The sequence below is a fragment of the Danio aesculapii genome, chromosome 11, assembly GCF_903798145.1.
Source record: "Danio aesculapii chromosome 11, fDanAes4.1, whole genome shotgun sequence".
In the NCBI taxonomy this organism is placed as follows: domain Eukaryota; kingdom Metazoa; phylum Chordata; class Actinopteri; order Cypriniformes; family Danionidae; genus Danio; species Danio aesculapii.
Genome location: NC_079445.1, coordinates 6,316,716 through 6,342,871, shown reverse-complemented (window position 1 = coordinate 6,342,871; position 26,156 = coordinate 6,316,716). Strand labels below are relative to the sequence as shown.

At 37.1% G+C, this 26,156-nt stretch overlaps 1 protein-coding gene across 6 annotated transcripts in view; it reads right to left on the bottom strand.

The window, feature by feature from the left end:
• The window catches only part of dazap1 (DAZ associated protein 1), a 42,931-nt gene that overhangs the window by 2,601 nt on the left and 14,174 nt on the right, over window positions 1-26,156 (bottom strand). For 2 of the 6 annotated variants that reach the window (XM_056467963.1, XM_056467967.1), the window contains exons 7-12: window positions 24,377-24,459; window positions 18,650-18,803; window positions 18,245-18,274; window positions 15,133-15,285; window positions 11,627-11,794; window positions 2,302-2,391 (exon numbers count right to left, since the gene is read on the bottom strand). In XM_056467963.1, the coding sequence (XP_056323938.1) occupies window positions 2,302-2,391; window positions 11,627-11,794; window positions 15,133-15,285; window positions 18,245-18,274; window positions 18,650-18,803; window positions 24,377-24,459 (678 nt within the window). The remainder of the gene's footprint in view (window positions 1-2,301; window positions 2,392-11,626; window positions 11,795-15,132; window positions 15,286-18,244; window positions 18,275-18,649; window positions 18,804-24,376; window positions 24,460-26,156) is intronic. The other 4 variants (XM_056467965.1, XM_056467968.1, XM_056467964.1 and 1 more) reach the window with 3 other exon arrangements.

Below are 26,156 nucleotides of genomic sequence, written 5' to 3'. Positions count from 1 at the left end.
AAATCAACAGAGACACGTGTTGAAATTGGTGAAAGTTCATTGGGTGACCTCACCGTTGAGGAGGAGAATGTTTTGTTTGTGACACAGATCACTTATCAGGAGTATGTTCAATTCACAGCACCACTAGCCGGATTTCCATCCTAAAGTAAAGCGATTCTTTTCAACATTTGCAAAAAATCCCAAATGCGAATTAGGGGTTTCCATCAAGTTCTTAAAGTCCGCATGAACCGGGCTGCGATCGCTATTTTTGTTTGTATTGTGATGCAGTTCCAGGAGAAACGGAATCTTAAATGAGAAAACAGTGGGCGTGGCTTGTTTTTTCTACCGCGGGCTGAATGGATGTAGTAAAGTACTCCTGTCATTCAGAAAGATCGGGAAAGAGGTTTTGAAGAGTTATTACAACCTAACAGACATCTTCTTCTCACCATTACTGTGCGTTCACACCGAAAGCGGTGAAAGCGTCCAAGGTCGCTCTTGGACGAAAATGGAGGCGAAAATGTCAAAATTGACTACATTGAGCCAGTATTTAAAGGAGCCGTTGCAGCATATCATATCAGTTACATTCCTGCATAAATGCTTTCTAGCATGAAAATGTTGCGCACTTCTTAAATTTATTTAACAATGGAAGATCAAGTTGCATGTGGTGTGGCTTTGCTCCACTTAATTATCCAATATGTCCGTATGTCTGAAATATCCTGAAGCAGCTATACTGTTTTGTACTGTCGCATGAGATTCCCGGTTTTTTAAAGATAAATATATATATATATATATATATATAACATTAATGCACATCAGTAACTCGCCAGTAACTTATTTAATGCATGTTCCTGTAAGAAAACATAGTAAATAATTGAAAATACGGCGACCGCAATAATCAAACCCTTGGGAACAACTGTGGTCGGAACCAAAGTTCACAGGCCTGTGTTCTCACAGTTATGTTGAAATATAATAATATAATATAAATATAAATATAATAATTCTCATAAAGTTGACTTGATTTCAACTCTCCTAGATGCCCACAACGACGAAGACGCGCCGCGCTGCTACTCGCCGCCGACTCTCATTGAAAATGAATGAATTTCAGCTACTTTGGTGTGAACGTGCGCTTACTGTTTGTTGTCAAAACTGACAGTTGAGCCAGTGATTATGTATGTTAGCCACGCCCAATACCTCAAAATCACATAATCTAATAAGTTTACTGAAAACAAACAGGATTTTCAGATTTCAATTAAAGATTATAAGGGCAAACATTTTTTAGTCTTAATGACATGCATAAATAACTACTCTAACCTATATAATGTTGAATATAATGCAAAAGGGAATCTAATAATGACAAATGTCTCATTTCACCAGTGAAAAAAAATGGTCTAATAATGTTGTCAGTGACAAGTGACCAGCATATATCTCAAACATAATAATTCAGCTTCAGAATTATGAATAGTTATATTCAGATGTCGTCACTTTACTTTGAATTAACGACCAGGACATATTTAAAGTCTGTTCAAGTCCACCGTTCAAAATCTATTCAAAATTTAGCATTTTAACCAACAGTAGACCTAGACATAATAGTATTATTGTTGTTTTACCATATGTTTGAGAAATAACAATAATAGTCTACTCGTATTAACCTTTATTTTACATCTACAGAATCGTGAGAAAATAGTGATCTTTATTAAAATCACGATTCTCATTTTAGCCAGAATTGTGCAGCTCTAGTATGAACCCACACACATCTATCTCCACTAGAATAACATAATAATACTAAAGCAAAACTGGTGCACAAAAAGCTGAAGACCCCTGTTAGTCTACATGAGCACAACTGAAAAAGAAATGGATTACTTTAAGAGTCAGGTAAAGATGTAAAGAATTTTAAGTGGCCGCCGAATCCGCAGATTTGTTCAGCGGTGACTGTCACACGCTGCATGAGGGGGGCAAAATCCACAGAAAACCCAGTAGACACCATTAGATCATCCTTTTGGCAGCAAAGCAATGCGGTGACTGAAAAGAAAAGATTTGAAGCAAGCTGTCAGTGTTCAGCATATAGTAAACGACAGCTACAAGCCATACCAGATGCAATGCTATCTAGTGAAGCTTCAGAAATTCGTTTCAAGCATGCGTCCCTCAGAATGACATGTAGCTGTGCTTTAGTATATCCCGTGACAAACCAAAGAGATAAATGCCTCTAGCAGATGTAGAATATGCATACGGCGAATGCATATTGCACATGCGATGCGTGAGAAACCGTATGGGCTGTTGATGTTTGTTCTATTGAGTGATTGTAAGATGCAGTTGCTCACCTACCTGCGCTATATCCCTGCTCTTCCTGTACATAAGTGTGAGAAGGACGCGTTGGTCCGTAGGCAGAGGGGTCCTGAGGATAGTTACCCAAGCCTAGCAGGGAGATGAGGAGACCAGGTTGACTCGACCCAAAGAGAGTCTAACTTAACTACTAGCTTACAGCTCCTACCCAGGTGAACGCTGCCCTGGCCAGCTCAGAACATGTGGATGGATCGACCCGCGCTCTTTCTAAATGAGGATGTTTATCAGCTGGGCTATTAGAGGGCTGATGAATGGAAGCGAAGCGGAGGTGTGACATGATGAGAGCGTCAAGTAAGACCGCCTGTACATAAATACAACCCACACAGACAGCCTGACGCCTACGCTAACAGCCTTCTCTACCTACGTCAGCGATGCAGATGCACAGGAAAGGGGGTATTTTAAGATCAGCCCAAGAGCTGGACTAAAGGTGCTATAGACCATTTCACTGTGGTCATGTCATTGGTCCATGAACATTTCCTGCTTGTTATCAAACTATTTCATAACTGTAACAGGAGGCAATCCAATCATAACTTCATGATAAGACACAGCTATCATGGCATTATTTATCAATATGTGGCTCTTTTTGGATTTTCGGAAGCGATAGAAATTAAAATGTTAAACAGGAAATAAGCTGGGGCCATTGCTTTTGTTTACAACCCTCAAAATGGTCTATATGTGAGAACTTTCATGCTTTAATTGTGTACACACACGCACACACACACACACACACAGCCTGTAGACTGAATTTTAAGTAAAGGATTCGGGATGGTTTTGCAAGGAAAATGAAAAGGTTGTGTCCGCTTTGCGCACTCACTGTGACGCATGAAACGAATGCTTGTTCAGTGTGCCAGATAATGCAGAAAGAGCAGCTCTGTACTCTGATGTAAATGTGTCATGCAAAGAAAGTGACTCGTTCAAACTATAGTTTTACATAGACTAGATATAGTCTATAGTCGCAAATATACACTACAATCATAGGCGGAGCATGTGTAAGGCTGGGGAAGGCTTAGAGGCCACGGAGATAGCAGCAAAAAAAATGCATTGAAAACATGTAACAGGTGCAAGCCGTAATATGAATGTAATTTAATGTTGATGATTAACGCAACACTTTAGCTATTGTAAGTTTGTCAATCAAATTTCAAGTCCCCCTCCGCACAAAAATGAAACTGTCCAACCCCGCACGTTGCACTGATGAGCGCTGTTTATTACTGGAGTTCGCAGCAGCTCTGAAAAACAAACCAAAAGTGCTGGCCAGCGGACTATTTTTATATTTTGGTCAAGGACATGAGTAATAAAACGACAAATGAGTATTACAAGAGAGTTATTATATATTATTCTAGTTTTATTTGTTTTCAGCATTAAATTTGTAGTTTCATTGTAACGTAGTCTATAGCCTATAGTGTAGTAATCTTGTTTAGGCAATCGTTTGGAGTTTTATATTTTAAAGGTCAAATATTTATTGCTCAATTACAAGTTCGGTTTTCGATTGGCCTCGTGAAAAAGAGAATTATTTCATATTCTCGGGGCCGGCGCGTCCAGAGGTGACCTAGGCGGCCGCCTTGGGTGGCAGAACAGTGAGGGCTGCGTCCGCGATGATGATTTTTCAGCTTTATTACTTCTGTCTTCAGAGTCACACGATCCTTCAGAAATCGCTCTTATTAAGAGTAATAAAGTTATTACTGGTAATAGTAATAAAAGCAATAAGTAGTAATAATTTAATTTGAAACAGTATACAGTAATAAATAAATATTTAATAAATAAGTATTTAACGATTTTTTTATATTTAATAAATGCCGCCTTGATTAACATAATAATTTTAATTAGATTTTTAAATAAAAGTAATAATAATAAAAAATAAATAAACTGACCCCAAACTTTTGACCGGTAGTGTAGATTAGTGGGTTAGTTTAATAAAATAATTTAATACGCGTGTTGAATATAATAGATGTTTGTTGATAGGAGGTGCTTTTGTTAAAACCTCTTCTTGGTCGGTCGCAAGTCTTTTTAAATGCATTAAAGGGCAGCGCATATATTAGCCTTACCCTGGAGTTTGTTCACCCTCCGCCTATGTCTACAATCCATCTGGGGTGCGTTTCTCAAACAACAAGGTAACTCGCGACTGAACTATCATAGTACGATGCATCATTTGGGAAAAGAACGATGTAGTGACCCGTAGTGACCCGTAGTTGCTTTGTTGCAGATCTGTCGTTGGAACCAGATTAGTTATGACGTAAAACGTCCATAATGAGGCTCTAAATGGGGCGGAGTAACAAATTTTTAGAGAAAATTGATTCTATATTCATTTAAATATATGTAAACAACACTTATAGGCCTATGTTTTCTTTACAAATATTATCGAGAATATTCTATATTCTATTCTAAAACACAACTCGCATTCTAATCTCATATATAAATCATTAATGGTTGTAATTTACAGTAGGCTATTTATTAACAAAAGAAAAACAATCTTACCTAATAATAATAATAATTATTATTATTATTAGCATTTTATTATTATTATTATTATTATTATTAAGCAGGATGTATATATTTTTTTGAAAGTCTACTTTTACAACTGTGACACATTCAAAACGCTGCAGAAATGTTCTAACTAACATGCCTATGTCATATACAGTAGGCTACAGATACATTTCTTAATAAATAACCTACTATAATGTAAAAGCATTAATGTATGCTATGTTTTTTTGTTTTCACAAGCTTCGGAGACGCAACGTAAATTCTGCTTTTAAATAACAGGTCACCAATAGACTTCGTCGTGAGCCACGGCCGCATTCAAAATGGCATCAAGGTTTTCGAAGTGCACTGCGAAGGGAGCGCAATTGTCAATATGAAGATCGCTAAAACTGAACTGTAAAAAGGGGGGTAACTAGAAATAAAACATCGGAAATAGAACCAGGAACTATGCTTCTAACTACAGCTCTAGATGTGTAGTTGCAAGTGTACAAGTTTGCGACGCAGTTTGCAAATGTTCATTGGAATGATAGATTTGGGAAACGCCAAATCAACGAACTATGTTTGTAACGACGGAACTTGCGATCTTAGTTGGCTAACGATGGTTTTCGGAAATGCACCCCTGTTGGCTAGTTCACCCAAAGTTAATTAGTTTGGTTAGTTCATGCAAAAATTTCATTCTGTTATTAATTACACTAGTGTCGTTCTGATGCCTTAAGACTTTTGCTTATCTTCAGAACCTAAATTAAGATAATTTAGATGACATCTGAGAGCTCCCTCATCCGCCATAGACAGCAAAGTCCTGAAATTAAGAAACCAAACATTTGTCAAAACATTTCATCTGACTTCAGTGGTTCAACTGCAGTCATGCGAAGCTCCAAGAACTCCACTTTTGTGCTGAAAAAAATGTAAATATGACTAAATGAATAAAAATGAATAAAAATTCTCTGCCTCGTCACGTTGTCAATGTGTATGTTTACTACAGGCAGTGCAACATATTGCCATTAGAGTCAGCAGTGCAACACAAGCGCCATTTTGTCCATAGAAAACACACACCCTGATCTAATGCAGCGACATTAGACTAAAAGTTGTTTTTACAGTTTTTTTGCTGCACAAACACGTTCTCGAAGCTAGGGTTGTCAAAAGTATAGAGTTCGCCACCAGTCTGTACTGACATTTTAAAAACGTCCATTTCCCACTGACATTTGAGCGCTGTTGAGCACGTTCTTAAACACCGCTGATTGGCCATTTTGTTCACATGCTCAACAGGAATGACTGTGATTGGCCATGAAGGTCATCAGTTCACCACATTTTGCTGTTCACCCAGGGCAAACACACACACTCAGACACTGGAGCGTTTCAAAGCCACCAAGGTCAGTCGATTCATCAGCGGATCGCTTGTATGTCAGCTCATTGACAGACCAGCTGATCTACGCAACTTTGAAACGCTCCAGTGTCCCTGTATCTGTTTGCACTCAGTAAACAGCGATGAAGAGTGGTGAACTGATCATTTCACAGTAACTAATCACAGTCATTTTTTGTTGAGCACTGGAAGACAATGGCCAATCAGCAGTGTTTAAGAATGTGCTCAAGAGCACTCAAATATTTGCAGGAAATTTACTTTTTTTTTTATTTCAGTACCGATTAGTAGGGTTGGGCACTGAAACCTTTGTAACCGGTATGTACCGGATCAAATCAGCATATGAATTTCGGTGCTGCGACAAGGACAAAAAAAAGGGGCGCAAAGGCACACATAGGTACGTGTTGTCGCACCATCTCTAAACATTTAATTCTAAACAACTTTGAGGAATACGGACAGGCTATGTCAGGCGTTTGTTCTTGTTGCTTAGGGAACGGACACCCGCAACGCACGCAGTACAGCGCGTTCGGTGAGCGAGAGCGGCTCTCTTCAGATTAACACACATGATCGCGTTCATCAAATTTGCTTTGAAGCATTATAAAGCATATTTTACAAGCAAGGATTCTGACACAACAACGTGAAGCAAATAATTTAGCAAAAGTTGCGTGTAAGGGGGGAAACACGTCAAACTTAATGACACATTTGAAGGCTCAAAGGCAGAGGAATGCACTGTCTCTGACATCACATGGCACTTTCAGTGAGTACGTACATGGACACTATGCTCCGATTTTAATATGATCCAGACAATACTCTGATTTAGAGTCTAGACTACCATGTAAACAGTGATTTTTGATAACCTTGAAAGGACCACAGACACCTGCGTCACGAAATGCGGAGGTTTTTTTTCTTTCCATTTAACGTGCGTCAGTGCCTATGGTATAGTGGAAAGTGCACCGACATCTGCACTCTGGTGTTCGGGGTGACCCGAGTTCGTTTCCCGCCTCAAGGTCCTATGCCGATCCCTCCACTTTCTCTCCCCCCACATTTTCCTGTCAATTCTCTCTACTGTCCTGTCAAAATAAAGGTGAAACTCTTCCACAAGTCCCGTGTCAACAAGCTTCAAAATAATCCCAAACGATACCCAACCCTACCGATTAGTACAAACTCGAGCTTTGTACGATTACAGTTGAACCACCAAGATCACACTGAATGTTTTGACAAGGTTTCTGGACTGTTGAAAGGATGAGAAAGTGTTGTTATACTGTAACCGAGATGTTTTGAGTATTTCTGGATGGCTGCTAAAGAATACAAGGAGTGTTGTCACTAGGATGCAGTTGCTAAGATGAAAGTGGCTGTTAGCACTTTTGGCAGAGGGTGGTGGGAAACTCCTTTGTGGTTTGTAAGTGTTATAGGTGGCTGCTACGACTTGCTAGGATGCACCTATCCACCAGCAAAAAACAAAAGGGGCGATCCGCAACCGGACGGTTTTTAGTTTCAGTTCAGCTGATCTATTTCCGGATTTGTATCCAAACTGCACTGCAACACCGTTATACTACAAAGTCTGTAAAGGAAATGTTTACAGAGATCAGAGTAGCTTAAAGTGGAGCACAGATGCACAGAGAGAGAGGCGCGCAGATCCTGACAGGATTTTACAGCACATTCGTCAGCAGCGCCATGCGGAAATTACCGACCATTGACAGAAAAACACTCGAGATGCGGTCATGTGAACAAACTCGAACTTTAAGCTTCATTCGTTTCATACTTCTGTAATTTCTTTCAATATTAGACAGCCGAATGCAAGGAAGGTGTGTGTGTTTGGCCAGTTTTCATTACAGCTCATTTAGGCGATCACTTGGGGTTTAAACTGTCTGTGCTTGAGTAAACATCTATATATAATCCACACGGGTTTCATTTAATATAATTTTGCATTCATTCATTTCTTTTTAGCTTAGTCCCTATATTAATCTGGGTTGCCACACCGGAATGAACCGCCAACTTATTCAGCCCTTCCAGCAGCAACCCATCACTGGGAAACACCCATACACACTCATACACTACAGACGATTTTTAGCATACCCAATTCACCTGTACCGCATGTCTTTGAACTTGTGGGGGAAACCGGAGCACCCGGAGGAAATCCACGTGAACACGGGGAGAACATGCAAACTCCACAAGAAATGCCAACTGATCCAGCGAGTTTTTTGAGGGTGTTTTGTTTTTGTTTTACTGCGAGGGCTATGCGATCGCGCAAAGGCTGTTCTGGACCATACGTGTGCGCTTGACGCAGAAGTATAAATCAGCATTTAGAGAAACCAAGGAAATGCTCTTACTCCTGTTATTCCTACACGCTCCCCCCTGTTTTGTCGCGCTTCACTCTCGATTTGTCCATTTCTGAAAGGATCAGATGTCAGAAGCACTTCAATAGTCCCGCGCACGTTATTATTATCAGCACAAGAAGTTTGTTATCTGAAATATAGACGTGCACGCTCTTTCTCTCTTGAGAAAGTAAACCTGCATGCACATTAGACGGCCTTGTTGCCAATTATTGGCTTTGTGGCTCTTCATCATTTATTTATTTAGGTTTTAATGCCATATCAGCAGCATTGGCTATATTCATGGAAAAAAACATATACTAAATATACAATATATAATCATATCAGTTTCTTAACAAACATACATTGTAAAAAAAAACATACACGTAGCAACACGGAAAAAGAGTCATATACAATCTTTTAGTTAAGATAAATATTCAAAAATTGCTCCACAAGGCAGCTTTTCAAACATTTCACATAAAATATGGCGCTTCATCAAGACGATGACAAGGTTTGTTTGAGCTCGGGTCGACCATGACTCGTTATTATATGTATATATTATTACAGTGTAATGTCTCGGCTGTGTATTTAAAAATGGCGCTTCCTTTGTTTTCATTCTGCTGGCTTGTGTACGAGCGAGTGACGCATCTCTGTAAACCAATAGCATTCAGCTGTGCATCTAGCTCCGCCTTTTGCTACCCTTTGGAAAGGGTACCCAAAAAGTGGTACGGTATGGTTAGCTTTTTGGTACCTTTTGACAAGGTGGAAATGACCATAAAATTGTCCCAAACCGTACGGTGCCGTACCACTCAGTGAAAATGGGCCATTATTACTTTTAACTTTATGTTGAGGTAATAATAGCTGCAATAATATCAGCTTTAGCACCATTAAAAGCAGGGCTTAAAAACCAATCAGTTCACTCCGAGCAGAATTGATATTTTTTTCGGTTCTGTTTTGCGTTCATTATTAAACAAAACATTCCGAAAACGGTTTTCTAGAAAAAAAAAAAACGTTAAGAACGTTATTTTATTACAAAGTATTGCAGATTTCTTAATGGTGCAACTAAAAATTCTATTCGAGGGGTAAAATTAAATGCATTTTCGATAAGTATCGTTAAAGAAATATTTACAATATGAACTTGCTTTTGGTTATATCTATACCGGCTTTGCACATATACGCGCGCTCTTGCTCAGCAGCAGCAGTTGATTGATACACGCTGCTTAAAGGCGCTACGCACACAGCCCCACTCCTTGGTACCGAGCGGCAGGTGTTGTTCCTTTTTTAAAGTGCCTTTTATTTTTTAAATCTCTCAAATTAGGCTAACATAATCTCCCTCTGAGATATTAGTTCAATTATGTGATGTAGGCTATTGACCAACCTACAGTTCTGATGTGTTATGAATTACTTGTTTTAAATGACATGCTATATTTAGTTTTTATTGTAAAATATACATTATAATCCAGTACAAAGTAAAATAGTATTTATTAATGGCCTATTGGCAGCGTATAGCCATTAAGCTTAAATAGTCTAAGCGTGTTTTTTCATTAATATTAAAACAAATTTCAAACTAGCCATGTTTTGATTTTATTTTGTTTCCGTATATTTTTATCAAACGAAAAATGCATTGAGTTGTATTTTGGTTTTAATGTTATCAGAAATGTAATAGTTTATATAAAAAAAGTTTACGAGCGCTTACCTTATTTTACTGCCGATCATATTGCATATTCGGTTAATTCTTCAGTAGCCTTGTAAATAATGTATTTTATTAATGGACTGTTTATAAGGACTAAGCTATTAACTGATGTAATTCTCCAAATGGAAAATGCTTGGGTGGTTTGATAATATATCATCATTCAAAACTTTATCTATCATGTTTATGATCAGTCCCTCATCCTTCAATATTACAGATCGATTTATCAGAGGATTTTCTTTATGGAGACCCATCTAAAAACAATCGACAATCAATAATTCATTTCGTATAAATACAAGTTTTAATAGCAATAACTTAAACCCAAACATACCTTTGTACATGAAAGAGCAGGTAACCTTTAAGGCAAGCTCGTCGCATCAGACACGACTCTCGCTTATGACGTCTGCTTTGCGGGCATTTCACGTTGTATGCATCATTTATACACATGCTTTAAACTAATGCTTTTTGCCTCCCAAATTCATATAATAAAGAGAACGATAAAATAACCAGCCTGATCTCACGAGAAAACGTAAGTATTTTACGTTTTGACAGTTTAGTGGCTAATTCATACGAATTCGTACGAGTTCAGTCGTACGAAATTGTACGATTTTAAAAAGGAGGCGTGGCACCTAACCCCACCCCTAAACCCAACCATCATTGGCGGATGAGCAAATCGTACTAAATTGTACGAATTAGATCGTACGAATTCGTACGAATTAGCCCTTAAATCAAAAAGTTACGAATTGCCGTGAGATTGTGTTGAAATAACGTTATTAACCGTGTAACAGTAAACGTTTCTGTTAAGAACCATTGATGTTGATTTTTTTTCGTTTCTGTTCCTGCAAAATGTCATTAGTTTCCCTTTTTTCATTTCCGTTCCTTGAACCGGGTCGGAGCCCTGATTAAAATTTAAATTTGAATTATTTAAATTTGAATCTGATTAAACTCCACTGTCCCACATCTTCGCTGACCTCTAGGTGCTTTCAGTTCTGGCTGTTTCTATCGACCAGCGGTGTGTGACTATTTCTGTAAAGTCGGTTCTATTTAAGTCTCTAAAGGGTGCTCCAGATTTTGTCTGTACTGTGTTGACACCTGCATCAAGAGTTTTAAGTGTGCGTCTCTCAATATATGTATCTAAATCTACCACTGAAATCTGACATGACTTCCTGTTGGCACCCCCACCATCCATCACTGCAACATCTACAGAGGAAAACCCTGGTCTGCGTTAGATGAAGCGTCAACTGGTCAAAAGCAGCATTGCAGAACAGGATGATCTAATTCAGAACTGGATAAACCCTCAGAGAGCACTTATCAAAGTCTGAAGGGTAAAGGGTCAGGGTGAGGGTCAGTGTGGAAGCATGTGTATGTGATGCCATCATGGCCGTTCAGGCATGTGAACAGGAAGCAGAAGCCCTGTGATGGGCTACAGCACATCTGCAGTGGTTTGGCTGCTGTGTTTTCGTGCACTCTTACCATACTGGCTGTAGGAGAAATCTGGCTGTGCTGGGGCGGCTTTGCTCAGGTCCTGAGAGGGAGTCGTTGCAGGAGCAAACCCTAAAGGCCCTGCGCCCGGCGTGGCGGGAGGGGGAGGCATTCCCTGTGCTACAAACTGGTCACCTTGAGGTGTTCCAAAGCTATATCCTGTGTTGGTAAAGATGTGAGAAACAACAATGTGGCGATCATGACAATTTTGTTTGATTTCTTTTAAAGTTTCCCTTTGTGTGCATCTTCAGAGTGCTCAGTATAAATGAGGACACCACCTTTTGAAAATCATGATCTTTTTTATTATCATTATTATTGATAGGGATGCACCAATATGGATTTTTGGGCCGATATCGATAACCGATAACTAGGGCCAGACAGTAAAAAATCTGCGGATTTATGTGGAATGATTTTGGGAGTATCATAAGTAAAAACTTAATATATAACATAAAAAAATAACAACTTTTTAACTTTTATTTAATGTTTACAATGCAAATCCAATGAGATCCACTCATTTGATAAACAAAGCAAGTCTATCATATAATATATCTACTAAATATTTTAATATATCTATTAAAAGACTAAAAGAAAATATGATTTAACAGACTGTATTGTAAATAAATCATATGAACATTTAACATTACTATTATTATATCACAATAATATTAGTGAAATTAATTTACACACATTTACACAAGCAAATACATAGACACAATGATGGCATTTAAAAATGTTTATTGCTCGCTCATTCTCGCTCGAGAAAATGTCAAAGTAAAGCCAAACAGGTCGCTCCCATATCATGCGAAACAGAGGCTTCATACACTTAAATAATTGTGTATAAATGTTCATTAATAACCTTTCTATGAACATCATTTGATTATAACTGCAGATCAATGATAGTGTGAAATAGCCTACTGTAACGTCTGCAATTATATAAAATAAATAAATTCAACATATATGAACACATACAGACCCTTAGTCTCTGATATGTTATTAATTACAGAAAAACTACACACAGCATACGTTTAGTCCCTATTTGGGTTAAAAAAAAAACACTACATAAAAACTAAATAAATATAAATGTACACACATTTACACAAGTAAATACATAGACTCAATGTTGTGCTAAAAATCTGCGGAAATCTGCTGATTTCGTGTGGGTCTACCGATAACTCTTCAGATTTGGAGGCCGATAACCGATATATTAGCCAATAAATATAAATATTTAAAAATATTTTCTTTTTTTGCAATGAACAACAGTGAATAAAAGTTTGAACTGATCTTATGAACTGAATAGCCTACTCAAAGTAATAATTTCAAAATTGCAAGGTGATTATATAGACCTATATTTACTATTTCACATAAATCAGCATGCCAAATGTTGCATAAAATAATAGGTTAAATAACAAAACGATGTTTAATTAACTTTAACTTTAATTTAATTAACTTTACAACTGTACAATTACATAATCTATCACATTAAAGATATCATCCGAATTTTGATATCGGATCGAAAACGCTAAAATATAAAATAGCATTTATCGGCCGATATTGATATGTCCGCCGATATATTGTGATAGATAACATTAAGTACATGACATGCAAAAAGCATAGTATAATCTGCTGGTTTTGAATAGAAAATGTATAACTTTATCCATTTCTTAGTATATTTTTGTAAATAAAACTGTTTTATTAAAGAGTTATATTCGTTAAAATAAGAGGTTTGGGTCACCTAGCATCTTTAGAAATAGAAAGATAATACATTTAAATTCAAACCAGTTATTACAAACTGCAAAATTTCAACTAAATTAAATGTATTTTTAGGTTTCTCTTGATTTTTGCTGATCATGCAAATTTTATAACATTCATTTAGGTGTACTGATTTTTGGACCATGATCTTGGTTTTTTGTTAGATTAGTTCCAGTTTTGGCTTTGGTATTGCTTAATTTAATATATATATGCGCATATATGTTATTGTAAAGTGTCCTATAGAAAATATTAACTTAAAAGCGAGATCTGTGAGAGATGTACTCATTTACGCTAAGCACTGTACATGTTAAACTCAAAATACTTCGATTTTACTAGGTTTCGCAATAGCTAGGTTTTCATTCACTCATAAAACACTAAAATAAATTCTAGAATTGCCCATTATAATATATGTGTACATTTGAATCAGATATATTATTAATCATACAAAATATACAAATATCATTTACAACGGAAACAGTTTCTGAATAAATTCACTGATGCACATCAAACAAAAAAAATCCTTAGATGAAGTGAATCAACAGATGATGTGATTAGATAACTAGATTAACTGGTGAGCCCTTGAATTTTGTAGTTACCTCCTAGAACTTTCTTACACAATCATTTTCACTTTCGTTTAACATCAGAAACTGCCTCCAAACACAAGACAGAGTTTGTTTCTGCATGACTCTCTGAGGTGCAACAACTTTACAGCTTCTACAATTGACTATTGAGTGGAGAAGAGATGAAGTGATTTCTCTTCATACAGTCACCGGCCACTTTATTTAGGTACACCTTACTAGTACGAGGTTGGACCCCCTTTTGCCTTCAGAGCTGCCTTAATAGTTCGTGGCACAGATTCAACAAGGTACTGGAAATATTCCTCAGAAATGTTGGTCCATTTTGACATGATAGCATCACACAGTTGCTGCAGATTTGTCAACTGCACATCCATGATGCGAATCTCCCGTTCCACCACATCCCAAAGGTGCTCTATTGGATTGAGCTCTGGTGACTGTGGAGGCCGTTTGAGTACAGTGAACTCATTGTCATGTTCAAGAAACCAGTCTGAGATGATTCACGCTTTATGGCGTGTTTATAGTCTTCTGCTGCTGTAGCCCATCCGCCTCAAGGTTGGACGTGTTGTGCGTTCAGAGATGCTCTGCTGCATGCCTCTGTTGTAGCGAGTGGTTATTTGAGTTACTGTTGCCTTTCTATCAGCTCCAACTAGGCCATTCTCCTCTGACCTCTGGCATCAACAAGGCATTTGTGTCCACAGAACTGCTGCTCACTGGATATTTTCTCTTTATCGTATCATTCTCTGTAAACCCTAGAGATGGTTGTGCGTGAAAATCCCAGTAGATCAGCAGTTTATGAAATACTTAGACCAGCTGTCTGGCACCAACAACCATGCTACGTTCAAAGTCACTTAAATCACCTTTCTTCCCCATTCTGATGCTCAGTTTGAACTGCAGCAGATCGTCTTGACCACGTCTACATGCCTAAAGGCATTGAGTTGCTGCAATGTGATTGGCTGATTAGAAGTTTGCATAAACAAGCAGTTGGACAGGTGTACCTAATAAAGTGGCCGGTAAGTGTACATTGTGCTAGTTTATCAAAAAATGATTCTTTTATGCTTGAAACAGTGTTTGAGTCACAGAAGTGGTAAGCAACATTTTAATTTTGTGCAACTTTGGATGGAAACTTAGCTAGTGGTAGAAATGCAAACCCAAGTAAGTAGTTCGACCTACCAAACTGAGGTTGCGTGCTAAAGCCCTGTTGGGGGTATCCCTGAGGCGCCCCAAACCCCGCTGTAGGTGGCGCTGCAACTAGAAATGCATTAAATGGAGAAGGAGGTTGTGCGGGTGCCCCACGGCCGGCGGGTAGAGGAGGTCCATACCCTGCTGAAACACAGAGAGGGTTTTGTACATTTCACTCAACATTTTATCAAGTCAAAACATTTTAAGTCCACTGTGCCTTAAGGGCACCCATTTTACCCCTTTTTTTAAGATTTAAGACAAGTCTTTTGTGTCTCCAGAAAGTGTCTGTAAAGTTTCAGCTCAAAACACCCATCAGATTATTTATTAGACCTTTCTGAATCTGGGAAATTTGAGCTGTTAGGACATTGTATCTGTTTTTGTTGCCTTTAATGCAAATTAGCTGGTTATTCCCACCCAACGTTCCCACGTGTGTGTCGGAGCCATCTCTCAGTCTTGCTCCGTGTAGCCTTCACGTAGATAAGCAGCACAGCGACTGACAAGAATGAAGCAGATCTCCCTTACTACAGTAAAAACCTTCCCAATGATTGTTTGATATATTTGTCATGCAGGTAATTCAAGCCTTTCTGCAATGATGAGACACACAATGACGTGCGCACACACACGTTTAGCTTTGCACTGTTTTTGCACGGCAAGTATGACAGGATACACAATAATATGTACTTCTGTATGGATATCCATTATGCTAATGTACAAAATAAACCTGATTTAACAACAACAAACCAGGATTGAAGCGTCTTCTGTTATACATGCGGCTGTGGTGAAGAATTACAATGATTTTACTGCCTTTATTAAAAACTTGCACTGTTTTAAACTTGTAAAACTCATTCTTAAGGTGCAGATCACAGCTAGCCGAACAGATCGCGGCTGTCAATCAATTTGGTGGGTGGGGAAACTGCACTGCTACGTCACGTTGTGGTGGGCCTCAAAATTGCAGGGATTTTGATCCTATTTTAACGTCAGGAAAAAAAAAGAGACTTAGTGTTTCTATCACTTCAGTATGACTGTGGACACACTATACCTACACACAGTTCTGTCCAAACAGCTTACAAAAGCTGATTTTCACCATAGGTGCCCTTTAATGCCAAGCACACCAACTACACACACAAAAAATACCAAACCTTTTTAGTTTTCTGAAAAACCTATTCAGAAAATTAAAATGAATCCAATTAACCAAATAGTTTCTACAAAGAAATATATATTCATACACACATGCACGCTAGGGCTGTGCGATTAATCGAAATCAAATAACAATCGCAATTTGAAACATTGCGATTAGCTAATCGCAAGAGGCTGCGATATGAAATATATACAGTTGAAGTCAGAATTATTAGCCCTCCTTTAAATTTTCTTTTCTTTTTAAAATATTTCCCAAATGATGTTTAACAGAGCAAGGAAATTTTCACAGTATGTCTGATAATATTTTTTCTTCTGGAGAAAGTCTTATTTGTTTTATTTTGGCTAGAATAAAAACAGTTTTTAATTTTTTAAACACCATTTTCAGGTCAAAATTATTAAGCTATATATTTTTTTCGATAGTCTACAGAACAAACCATCATTATACAATAACTTGCCTAATTACCCTAACCTGCCTAGTTAACTTAATTAACCTAGTTAAGCCTTTAAATGTCACTTTAAGCTGTATAGAAGTGTCTTGAAAAATATCTAATCAAATATTATTTACTGTCATCATGGCAAAGATAAAATAAATCAGTTATTAGAATGAGTTATTAAAACTATTATGTTTAGAAATGTGTTGAAAAAAATCTTCTCTCTGTTAAACAGAAATTGGGGAAAAAAATAAACAAGGGGCTAATAATTTAACTGTCATTCGACTTCAACTGTATGTATTATAAAAAAAAATTTCCACCCAGAGCGTGACTGTCATCTGTATGTGATAGTCTTACTAGCCAATTGAGTGAGCACACTTTCGTTCTGCCCAATCAGAATTGCATAATCGAACTATGTGGAAAGCCCACAATAAAAACAATCAAACTGGAAAGTGAGGGATGATAACGAGAAGAATAAGACATCAGTAATATAGGAATATTTCGGTTTCAAAGTCACAGGTTTTTACTTGTGTTTATTGTTTGCTTTACAGAAAATTTTGTGTTTAATTTCTGAATATTTAAAAACAAATTTGAATAAAAGTTTAAGTATATTTTCAGTTCCTTTTTTTAACTAACACTCATTGCATTTTAGCAGTAAAAAGCTACAGATTATACAGATTATTGTTATTATTATTATACAGATTATTATAACTACAAAATTAAATCACAAATCAAATCTGTCAAGATATCTGTCAAAAAATTGATATTTTCCCCCAAATCGCCCAGGTTTTAGAGCCAGCAGAATTTTTAATTAAGTGAATTCAGCAAGGACGCATTTACAATCAAACATTACAGCAAACACATTTATAACAAAATAAAAGTTGAATTCATATTTTAATATTCAATCCATTAAAGGACACTATTTTCAACACTGACAACAATAAGAATTATTAAATTAATGAACATCGAATCAGCATATTAGAATGATCTCTGAAGGATCATGTGATGTATATATTCATTCATTCATTTTCCTTCGGCTTAGTTCCTTTAATCATAAGGGGTCGCCACAGCTGAATGAACCGCCAACTTATCCAGCATATGTTTTACACAGCGGATGCCCTTCCAGCTGCAACCCAGTACAGGGAAACACCCATACACACTCATTCACTACGGCCAATTTAGTTTAATCAATTCACCTATAGCACATGTCTTCGGACGACATAAACCCAAACTCCACACAGCAACGCTAACTGGCCCAGCCGGGACTCAAAGCAGCGACCTTCTTTTTGTGAGGCGACAGTGCTAACCACTGAGCCACCGTGTCGCCAATATTAATATTTAAATTATTATATTCAAATATTAAAGTTATTTTATATACTAATAATATTTGATTGCTTTGATCAATGGAGCTTTGGTCAGTGAATCATACTAAACTATAAATTCAAATCAGCTTAGTTTTAGGATGAATAAAACCATCGAATAAAACAATGCTGCAATATAACCACATCAAACTGTAATATTAAAACAGAACATACCAAGCGGTTGAGCTGTAGACACCCAAACACCTGAGAGAGAAAGACAACAAATAAACACACGTCACAACCAGCACACTATTACTGAAATACACCACTTGTAAATAGAAAACGCATTCAGAACTGTACATCTATCTAATGGGGGTGAAGCCAGAAGGCGTTCAATTAAAGCATGACATTTCTGAACTCACGCCAGGCAGAGCAGGCTTATATTTTGGGTGAGATCAATGTGAAAATGTTCCCCCCTGCGTAGTAGACAAAGCCAGTGTGGTTTAGCCAGATGGCACAAACAGCGCAGGCTGACCTACAGCAAAGCGTCACTGATATCCATTGGCTCTCTGTATCATTTTTCAGGGTGAGGCGCGTTACGCTCCTGCTGCCACAGTTCTGGCCCACAGTGTCACTCACCCTGAGGCCCGTAGCTCTGCTGCCAGCTTGGGGCCGGTTGTGCTGCCCAGCCATTGGCTGCGCTTATGATGGCTCGAGGCCCCCACTGATTGGCTCCCAGCTGACCAGGGGCGGGAGCTTTGCTATCCCGTGGCTCCGCCTTCTTCACTTCAACCTGCACAAAGGACAAGAGGTCGTAACTAGCAAGAGGGAATTTACTTCCTTCAGAAACTTTAGCCCTCACCTCACAAAAGATACTCTTACTTAGGCCAAATACATGACCGTAGTCCAGACAAGTGCTATATTCATGGACTCTTCTATTTATTAACTTTATCCAATGTTTCTCAGGTACTTGGGTATGAAATTGACATTAAGGACTACCCACTAACACCCTATGGGTCAGATCAGGCAGAATGAGTTCTGCTTAAACTTGAGAATAATTATAGATATTTCATGTCCACAGACGTACCCGAGAAACACTGTCTTCCCTTTATAATATATCTTATATCTCAGCTTTTTTAAACTGCTAATAAATAAATAAAGACTTACCTCCCTGGCTAATGCTTAAGAACTTCAGTTTAGATACGGCAATCACAATATAAGGGTCAATGATGTATGATAATCTAACTGTACCAAATAATTAAACATGCAAATAATTAAAAAAATGGAGACAAACATCTAATCAGAGAGGAATCTTCATACTGTGTCAAATGGGATATTAATTCAATTAAAATGGCTTGATTGTATTTGCACGTAATGCTGTGGTGTTGTGGTTTATGCAGTTTTCTTAATGTTAAGCACATCTTTGAGGTTACTTAACAGTCCCAATCAAAAAATCCACTACAAAGACTGCAATATTCACCTCTTTAGCTTTTTTTATGGTCAATGGGCTTTATGCGCAGCTAGGGTTTTTCAGCCAAATGATGAACTTCTGATGAAAGCTTAAATGTGAGTATTTTCAATTTCATAAGGTTCTTTTTACAGCATCGATGTTGTAATGTAATAACAATACATTCAGTTAATGTAAGCATTCATTTGGTTGTTGAAGTGTAAAAAGAGATGACAGACCGCTTAAACCCAGGCTCTGTCATTAGCTGCAGGCTAGCGTAAAAACTCCATTGAAAATACTGAGGTAAAATTAATTTCTCTATTTTAAAGACAAGGTGCGGAAAAATATAATTTAATGCAGTGCTTCTTGTTTGGTCTGATACTCACTTCACGTCGTATCTGAGCCAGGCAGTGAAGATCACTGCTTTTTAAAGAAATCAGATCCTAAACACAGTGATTTTGTATGGGATGACAATTAACGGGAAGCTCTGGGGCTGCCTGACAGATATTTGAAGTCCGTGTGCACATACCCCATATGTGAACAGCCTGTAATGACGCTTAAAAAACATGACTTTCCCTGATGTCCTGTAGGTGGGCTGTGAAAACCTGTACAAGGCTTACAGTTGAAGTCAGAATTATTAGCCCCCATTTTAAATTCTTTTTCTTTTCCCAAATGATGTTTAACAGAGCAAGGAAATTTTCACAGTATGTCTGATAATATTTTTTCTTCTGGAGAAAGTCTTATTTGTTTTATTTCGGCTAGAATAAAAGCTGTTTAAAATTTTTTAAAAACCATTTTAAGGTCAAAATTATTAGCCCCTTAAAGCTATATTTTTTGGATTATTCTAGAGAACAAAACATCATTATACAATAACTTGCCTAGTTAAGTTAACCTAATTAACTTAGTTAAGCCTTTAAATGTCACTTTAAGCTGTATAGAAGTGTCTTGAAAAATATCTAGTGAAATATTATTTACTGTCATCATGGCAAAGATCAAATAAATCAGTTATTAGAAATGAGTTAAAACTTTTATGTTTAGAAATGTGTTGAAAAAAAAAGTTCTCTCCATTAAACAGAAATTGGGGGAAAAAAATAAACAGAGGGGCTAATAATTCTGACTTCAACAGATCACAGAAACAGACCCTAATATTACATCACAAAATCAAGAAAGCTTAACAGAATATTACAAGGAAATACAACAAAATCCAAAATATAGCCAAAAACCTTTATGTGATCTGCAAGGTGTACAAAAGCAGCAACATACTAGGTGCGTTCGACTTCATGCAGCGCTGCGCAGGCTCAAATCTGTTTTAAAACGATGCAAGCCGGCTAGAAAATTTGTCCGGATTGATGCTGCGCCACGTGACTGTCACTTGTGGCATCAAAGTACAGCGCTCCGAGATCAGACAGCAGACTCAGCCGGTGCAGCGTCTGAAGAGCGACTGCGATGACGACACCGATATTACACGATTTTCACCGCATGACAACAACCATGTGTGTTTCGGGTTTATCACTGGACAACTTCCGTCTTAAAAAAAAAATAATAATAAAATAAAAAATTCACTTTTTATGCCATCTCTATTTTGTACACATCATGCTGATTAAAAGACTACAAATATTTTACAACAGTATCATCTTCTGTTAAATAATTTGTTCATAATAACTAGATTGTTTGCATAGGTTTATTTTTATACGGACTGTTTTTAGTAAATATCCTAAATATTAATTCAAATAAGTCTTGTAATAAAATAATTATCATTGATCCTGACACCCATATAAAGGTTTTTCAACAAATTAAGTAAAAAAAAATATTTTATTAAATATAAAAATATATGATTATGAAATATTTTATTAAATATAAAAATATGATTATGAATATTTTATTAAATATAAAAATATATGATTTTAAAATATTTTATTAAATATAAAAATATATGATTATGAAATATTTTATTAAATATAAAAATATATGATTCTGAAATATTTTATTAAATATAAAAATATATGATTTTAAAATATTTTATTAAATATAAAAATATATGATTTTAAAATATTTTATTACATATAAAAATATATGATTCTGAAATATTTTATTAAATATAAAAATATATGATTTTAAAATATTTTATTAAATATAAAAATATATGATTTTAAAATATTTTATTAAATATAAAAATATATGATTATAAAATATTTTATTAAATATAAAAATATATTATAAAATATTTTATTAAATATAAAAATATATGATTATAAAATATTTTATTAAATATAAAAATATATGATTATGAAATATTTTATTAAATATAAAAATATATGATTATGAAATATTTTATTAAATATAAAAATATATTATTTTAAAATATTTTATTAAATATAAAAATATATGATTTTAAAATATTTTATTAAATATAAAAATATATGATTTTAAAATATTTTATGTCCTATCAAGCCGTTTATGCAGAAATGTTAAAAGTGGCATTGATCTACCTGCTCGTTTGTGGAAATTTCTACTAAGTGTAGCTTAGAGGAGCATTTATTTGGTCCTTTTGTTAAATTTATTTGGATAAAAGTACTATTTTAAAAATGCTTTCATAGTCCAAAACAATCTTAATCATTGTTTTGGACTTAATCAAAACACCTTGTTTTGAGTTTTACAGTAATATATATTGGAAAGTTTTATATCTATAAATGTAAATACACGTAAACCCTTTTAGCATATTCAAACAAGAACTGGAACAGTATTGACATACCATTCAACATCTAGTACCCTAAAGACTAATGTTTCAACTCCTTATGAACTTATGCTTCTTGTTTTGTGTTTAACAGGCTTATTCATGGATATTTTTTCCTTGTTATATACCCTCTCGTTTTCCCCTTATTTCTCATGCGTTTGTATACAGGCTATTTAAATTTAATTCATAATTCCCTTGTTTAAAAAACGAACTATAGTTTGTAGAGACTGTATTCTGTTTTATTTGTGCTGTAAATCTTTTGTTGTTATTGCGATAAATAAATAAATGATGACGTCATGTGATCGGTCTTCATGACTGCCGCAACTTTGAGCCCCGTAATGTCCGGCTTGACGGCTCCGTTTTTAACTCCGCCCCCGCTCGGCTAATCTCGTTGATCAACGGCTGCAGCAGTGCTTCATGTTGAACGCATCTACTGTGATGAACACTGGCTGATAAAGAGCCGTGTGCTCCAAACGTTACACACCTTGTATCAGTATTTTTGGAGCTTCGGTGTAGCCGCCTTTTTTAAATATATATATTTAGCACTTTTTGCTGTTTGGCTGAGCACCCAGTTGAAGTGATATGCATGAGTTTGTGCATGTTTTCTTTATACTGTCGTTAGCAAAAAAATGAAACACTCATGCACTTAATTAACACTAATTATATAATAACCCAATTAAGTCAACGGCATTCTATTACCTGCCACGCTGATTAAAAAAAAGGACCAACTTAGTTTAATACACACAGGGAAGTTTCACTTGAGCTCAAGTGGAGATCCAGAAATAGACTTGAGACTCTAAAGGGGGTGAGTTATTGGGGTCACCTTGCATCAAGAGCGAGAGACAATATTTTTCCGTTGGAAAGCAGCATAAATGTAATGACTCGCTTTTCATCTCTCTCTCCTCCTCTCTCACTGTCGACCTAATTAGGTATCAGTTTGAGCGAGTGGTCTGCAACCCTCAAATCGGCAGCACGGCCCCCCCACTCCCGCGGGCATCACTGCTCAGAGTGATGGGAGGCCTCGCGCAAGCCTCCGCGTCCAACAGCAGAGCTGGGATTTGGTACACAGTTTGATATGCTCCAGTTTCTAATTTTATAACGTATGGCCCCACCTCCCTTAAAACCCCAATGAAAAAATGTCACGAGAAGAACAATAGCCCAGGTACTGTAGCACCTGATTCCTTCAGGAACGCAGAGCCCAAGTCAAGGAGAGCGGCGGCAGGCAAGAACAAACTCAATGTAGGACAGAAACTGCGGAGCTATTCTGGAGTCTCAAACAAACTCGCTGCAAGAGGTTTTTCACTTTAAATCAGCAAAGTGCAGTCATGACAGAGCAAGGAAATGCTCCGGGAGACAAAGCGCTGAAAGTCCAAGACTTTCTTCTGCGAATGGCTTCGCATTCTGCGAGGCTATTAGTCAAAATGTGTGAGAATGCTAGAGTTATATATTCAGAATGAACTTCTTCAAACAGGCCATGCTGGGAGTGATTCTCTAAGTGGAGCTGGTGAGGTGAGATAACACGTCATGCGACTTGTTCAGTCTTGCGCTATCCCGCAAAACAGACCAATACACCTAAGTATCAGACAATAATCTTACTCTACAGACACTTCCGCTACCCACCCAAAGTCCATATCAAGTAGACTAACAGACACAGTATGGAGATTCGAATATTGAGGTCACTTATTTGAGATTTCTCTTTGCCTTCTGGGATATTACAGAGCTCAAATAGTAAGTGACCTGATAGTAATAACCTGAATAAAAGGAAAAAAGAAAGAAAACAAAATAAAAAAAGGAAACCAACCGGTTCTTTAGGTGAGTGCTGATATAATGCTTGAAATTTCTCTTTGTATTTTTATGTGGTGATCCTTTATAATGCAATAATGATAGCAAAGTATGCTATTAATTTAATGAGTTCTGATTAAGGTCTACAAGTAAGTCACATCATTACAGCACCTAAAGGAGCGGTTCAAATGAACCAAGCCTTGGGTGACTAACATGGTAAAACAACAATTACACAAGAAATAATTTACTCTTTTTAAACTTTTGCAAACTTCCCCCTGATTGGGAGACAAATAACTAATCCTGTTTTTCTGTCATAAAGAAAGAAAAACCGACATTTGACATATGTTTGGTCGCCCAAGCTTTAGTTTCTGTTGTAGGGGAAAATAAAACTACAACTACACACTTTTTTGCCCATGATGTCGTGAAAATGCATGTTGACAGCCTGGTCCACTGATTGTTCGGCCTCGAAAGTAATAAATCCAAAACCTAGCCAACGACCAAAAGTCAACAGAGCAGCAGGGTGTTGGGACAGAACAGCTAGAAGAACATAAGAGGGATGGGGTGGGGGGTCCCTGAGGTTCAGATGACAATGCGGCCCGAGTCACCAGGAAAGCTCACAGGTGGAGGCCGAAAGGACAGAGGCGTTACGTATTATCCTGCAATACTTCAACCCTGAACATAGTGAATGATTAACAGCAGTCGAAGGCGTCTGATAACTGAGGTCTTATGCAACCTAAAGCGTGCTGATGACAGGAGGATCCCTGCTATTTTTATTTATTTTTTTAATATAGACACGTGATTATTTCTGCCTTTCAAGTTTCATCTGAACCTCACTTCCATCACCACCCCGATCTTACACAACAAATGCGAGCAGCAACCACAGTTATCAATGCATAACAAGAATGATCATTACAACTACAGCTGCTTTTCTCAAAGCTTCCCAAAATGCCATGGTACTTTGGGCAAACTGAGAGAACAGAGATTATAACACTGCAACAAGAGCACCACAGGGATATAAGGGTATTTGTGAAACATGTAATGCAGCCCAGTTTCTCGTGTGGTGTAAGCCCAGTTAATGCTCATCCAGAGACCCGCTCAGAGACTCGGGGACGGTGAAAAAGATGCAACTGCGTGCACCCACGCGTGCAGGGGTCGCACAGGCAGAACTATCAAAGTGGGCCGCTGAAGCGGAGCGCCAATCCAAGGTCACTTACGCGATAAGACAGAGCACAATCCTCCAGCAGCAGCTGAGTTTAGCTGTGCCAGGTCCACCAGTGTGAACTAGTTTCTGTCAGATCAGATAACTGTGGCAGAACTGGGCTGCGAGAATCTCCACTTTGGGATCTAACCTGATTCCGATTGCACGTCCTTTGAGACTGAAGAGATCTGAGAATTCGTACACTATGTGGAGCAGAACCATCCGTCTAAATGAGGACTAAATATACCCAACCTGCCCTTCATCATCAGGCCTAGTTTCATTAAAGTAGAAAGCTGCCACTTAAAGAGGGTTTTAGAAGTCAACATCAAGTGCTTCTTCCTCTTAAAGACTAGATCTGATCAAAACTAGCTAGCCATTGGGTAATCTGGACTACATATTACCTAAATTGTCTTACAAATGCCCAATTTAAAAGTTTTACTATTATTAATTTTAATGCCAAAAGATCCTGAGTCCTTCTAATGGACATGAAGTTGCACAAAAGACACTTCAGCAACTCTTTCCTCAAAGAGATTGTTCACCCAAAACTGAAAATTACCTAATCATTTACCATTCATCGTGTCGTTTTAAACCTTCATGTGTTTGTTTCTTCTGTTGAAGACAAACGAAAATCACTTAAATAAAGAAGTTTGTTAGCGCACAATGACTACTGTTGACAATTTTGAGGGTTGTAAACAAAAGCAATGGGTACCAGCATTTAGATATCGATATCTTCTTTTGTGTTCAGCAGAAGAAAGAAACTCAACTAGGTTTGGAATAAGTGAAGAGTAGAATTGATGTAATTGATGGCAGTGATCATGATCATCTTTGGATGAACTCTCCCTTAAACTGGAATGAATTTAGAGACAACCTTATGAAGAGTGTTTCACCATGCTGAAAGTATTTCGAGCTAATCCACAGTACTCTAAAACCCTCTCCATGAAGATGTATCTCTGAATTTATTTCCAAACACTAGTGCACTAGATGA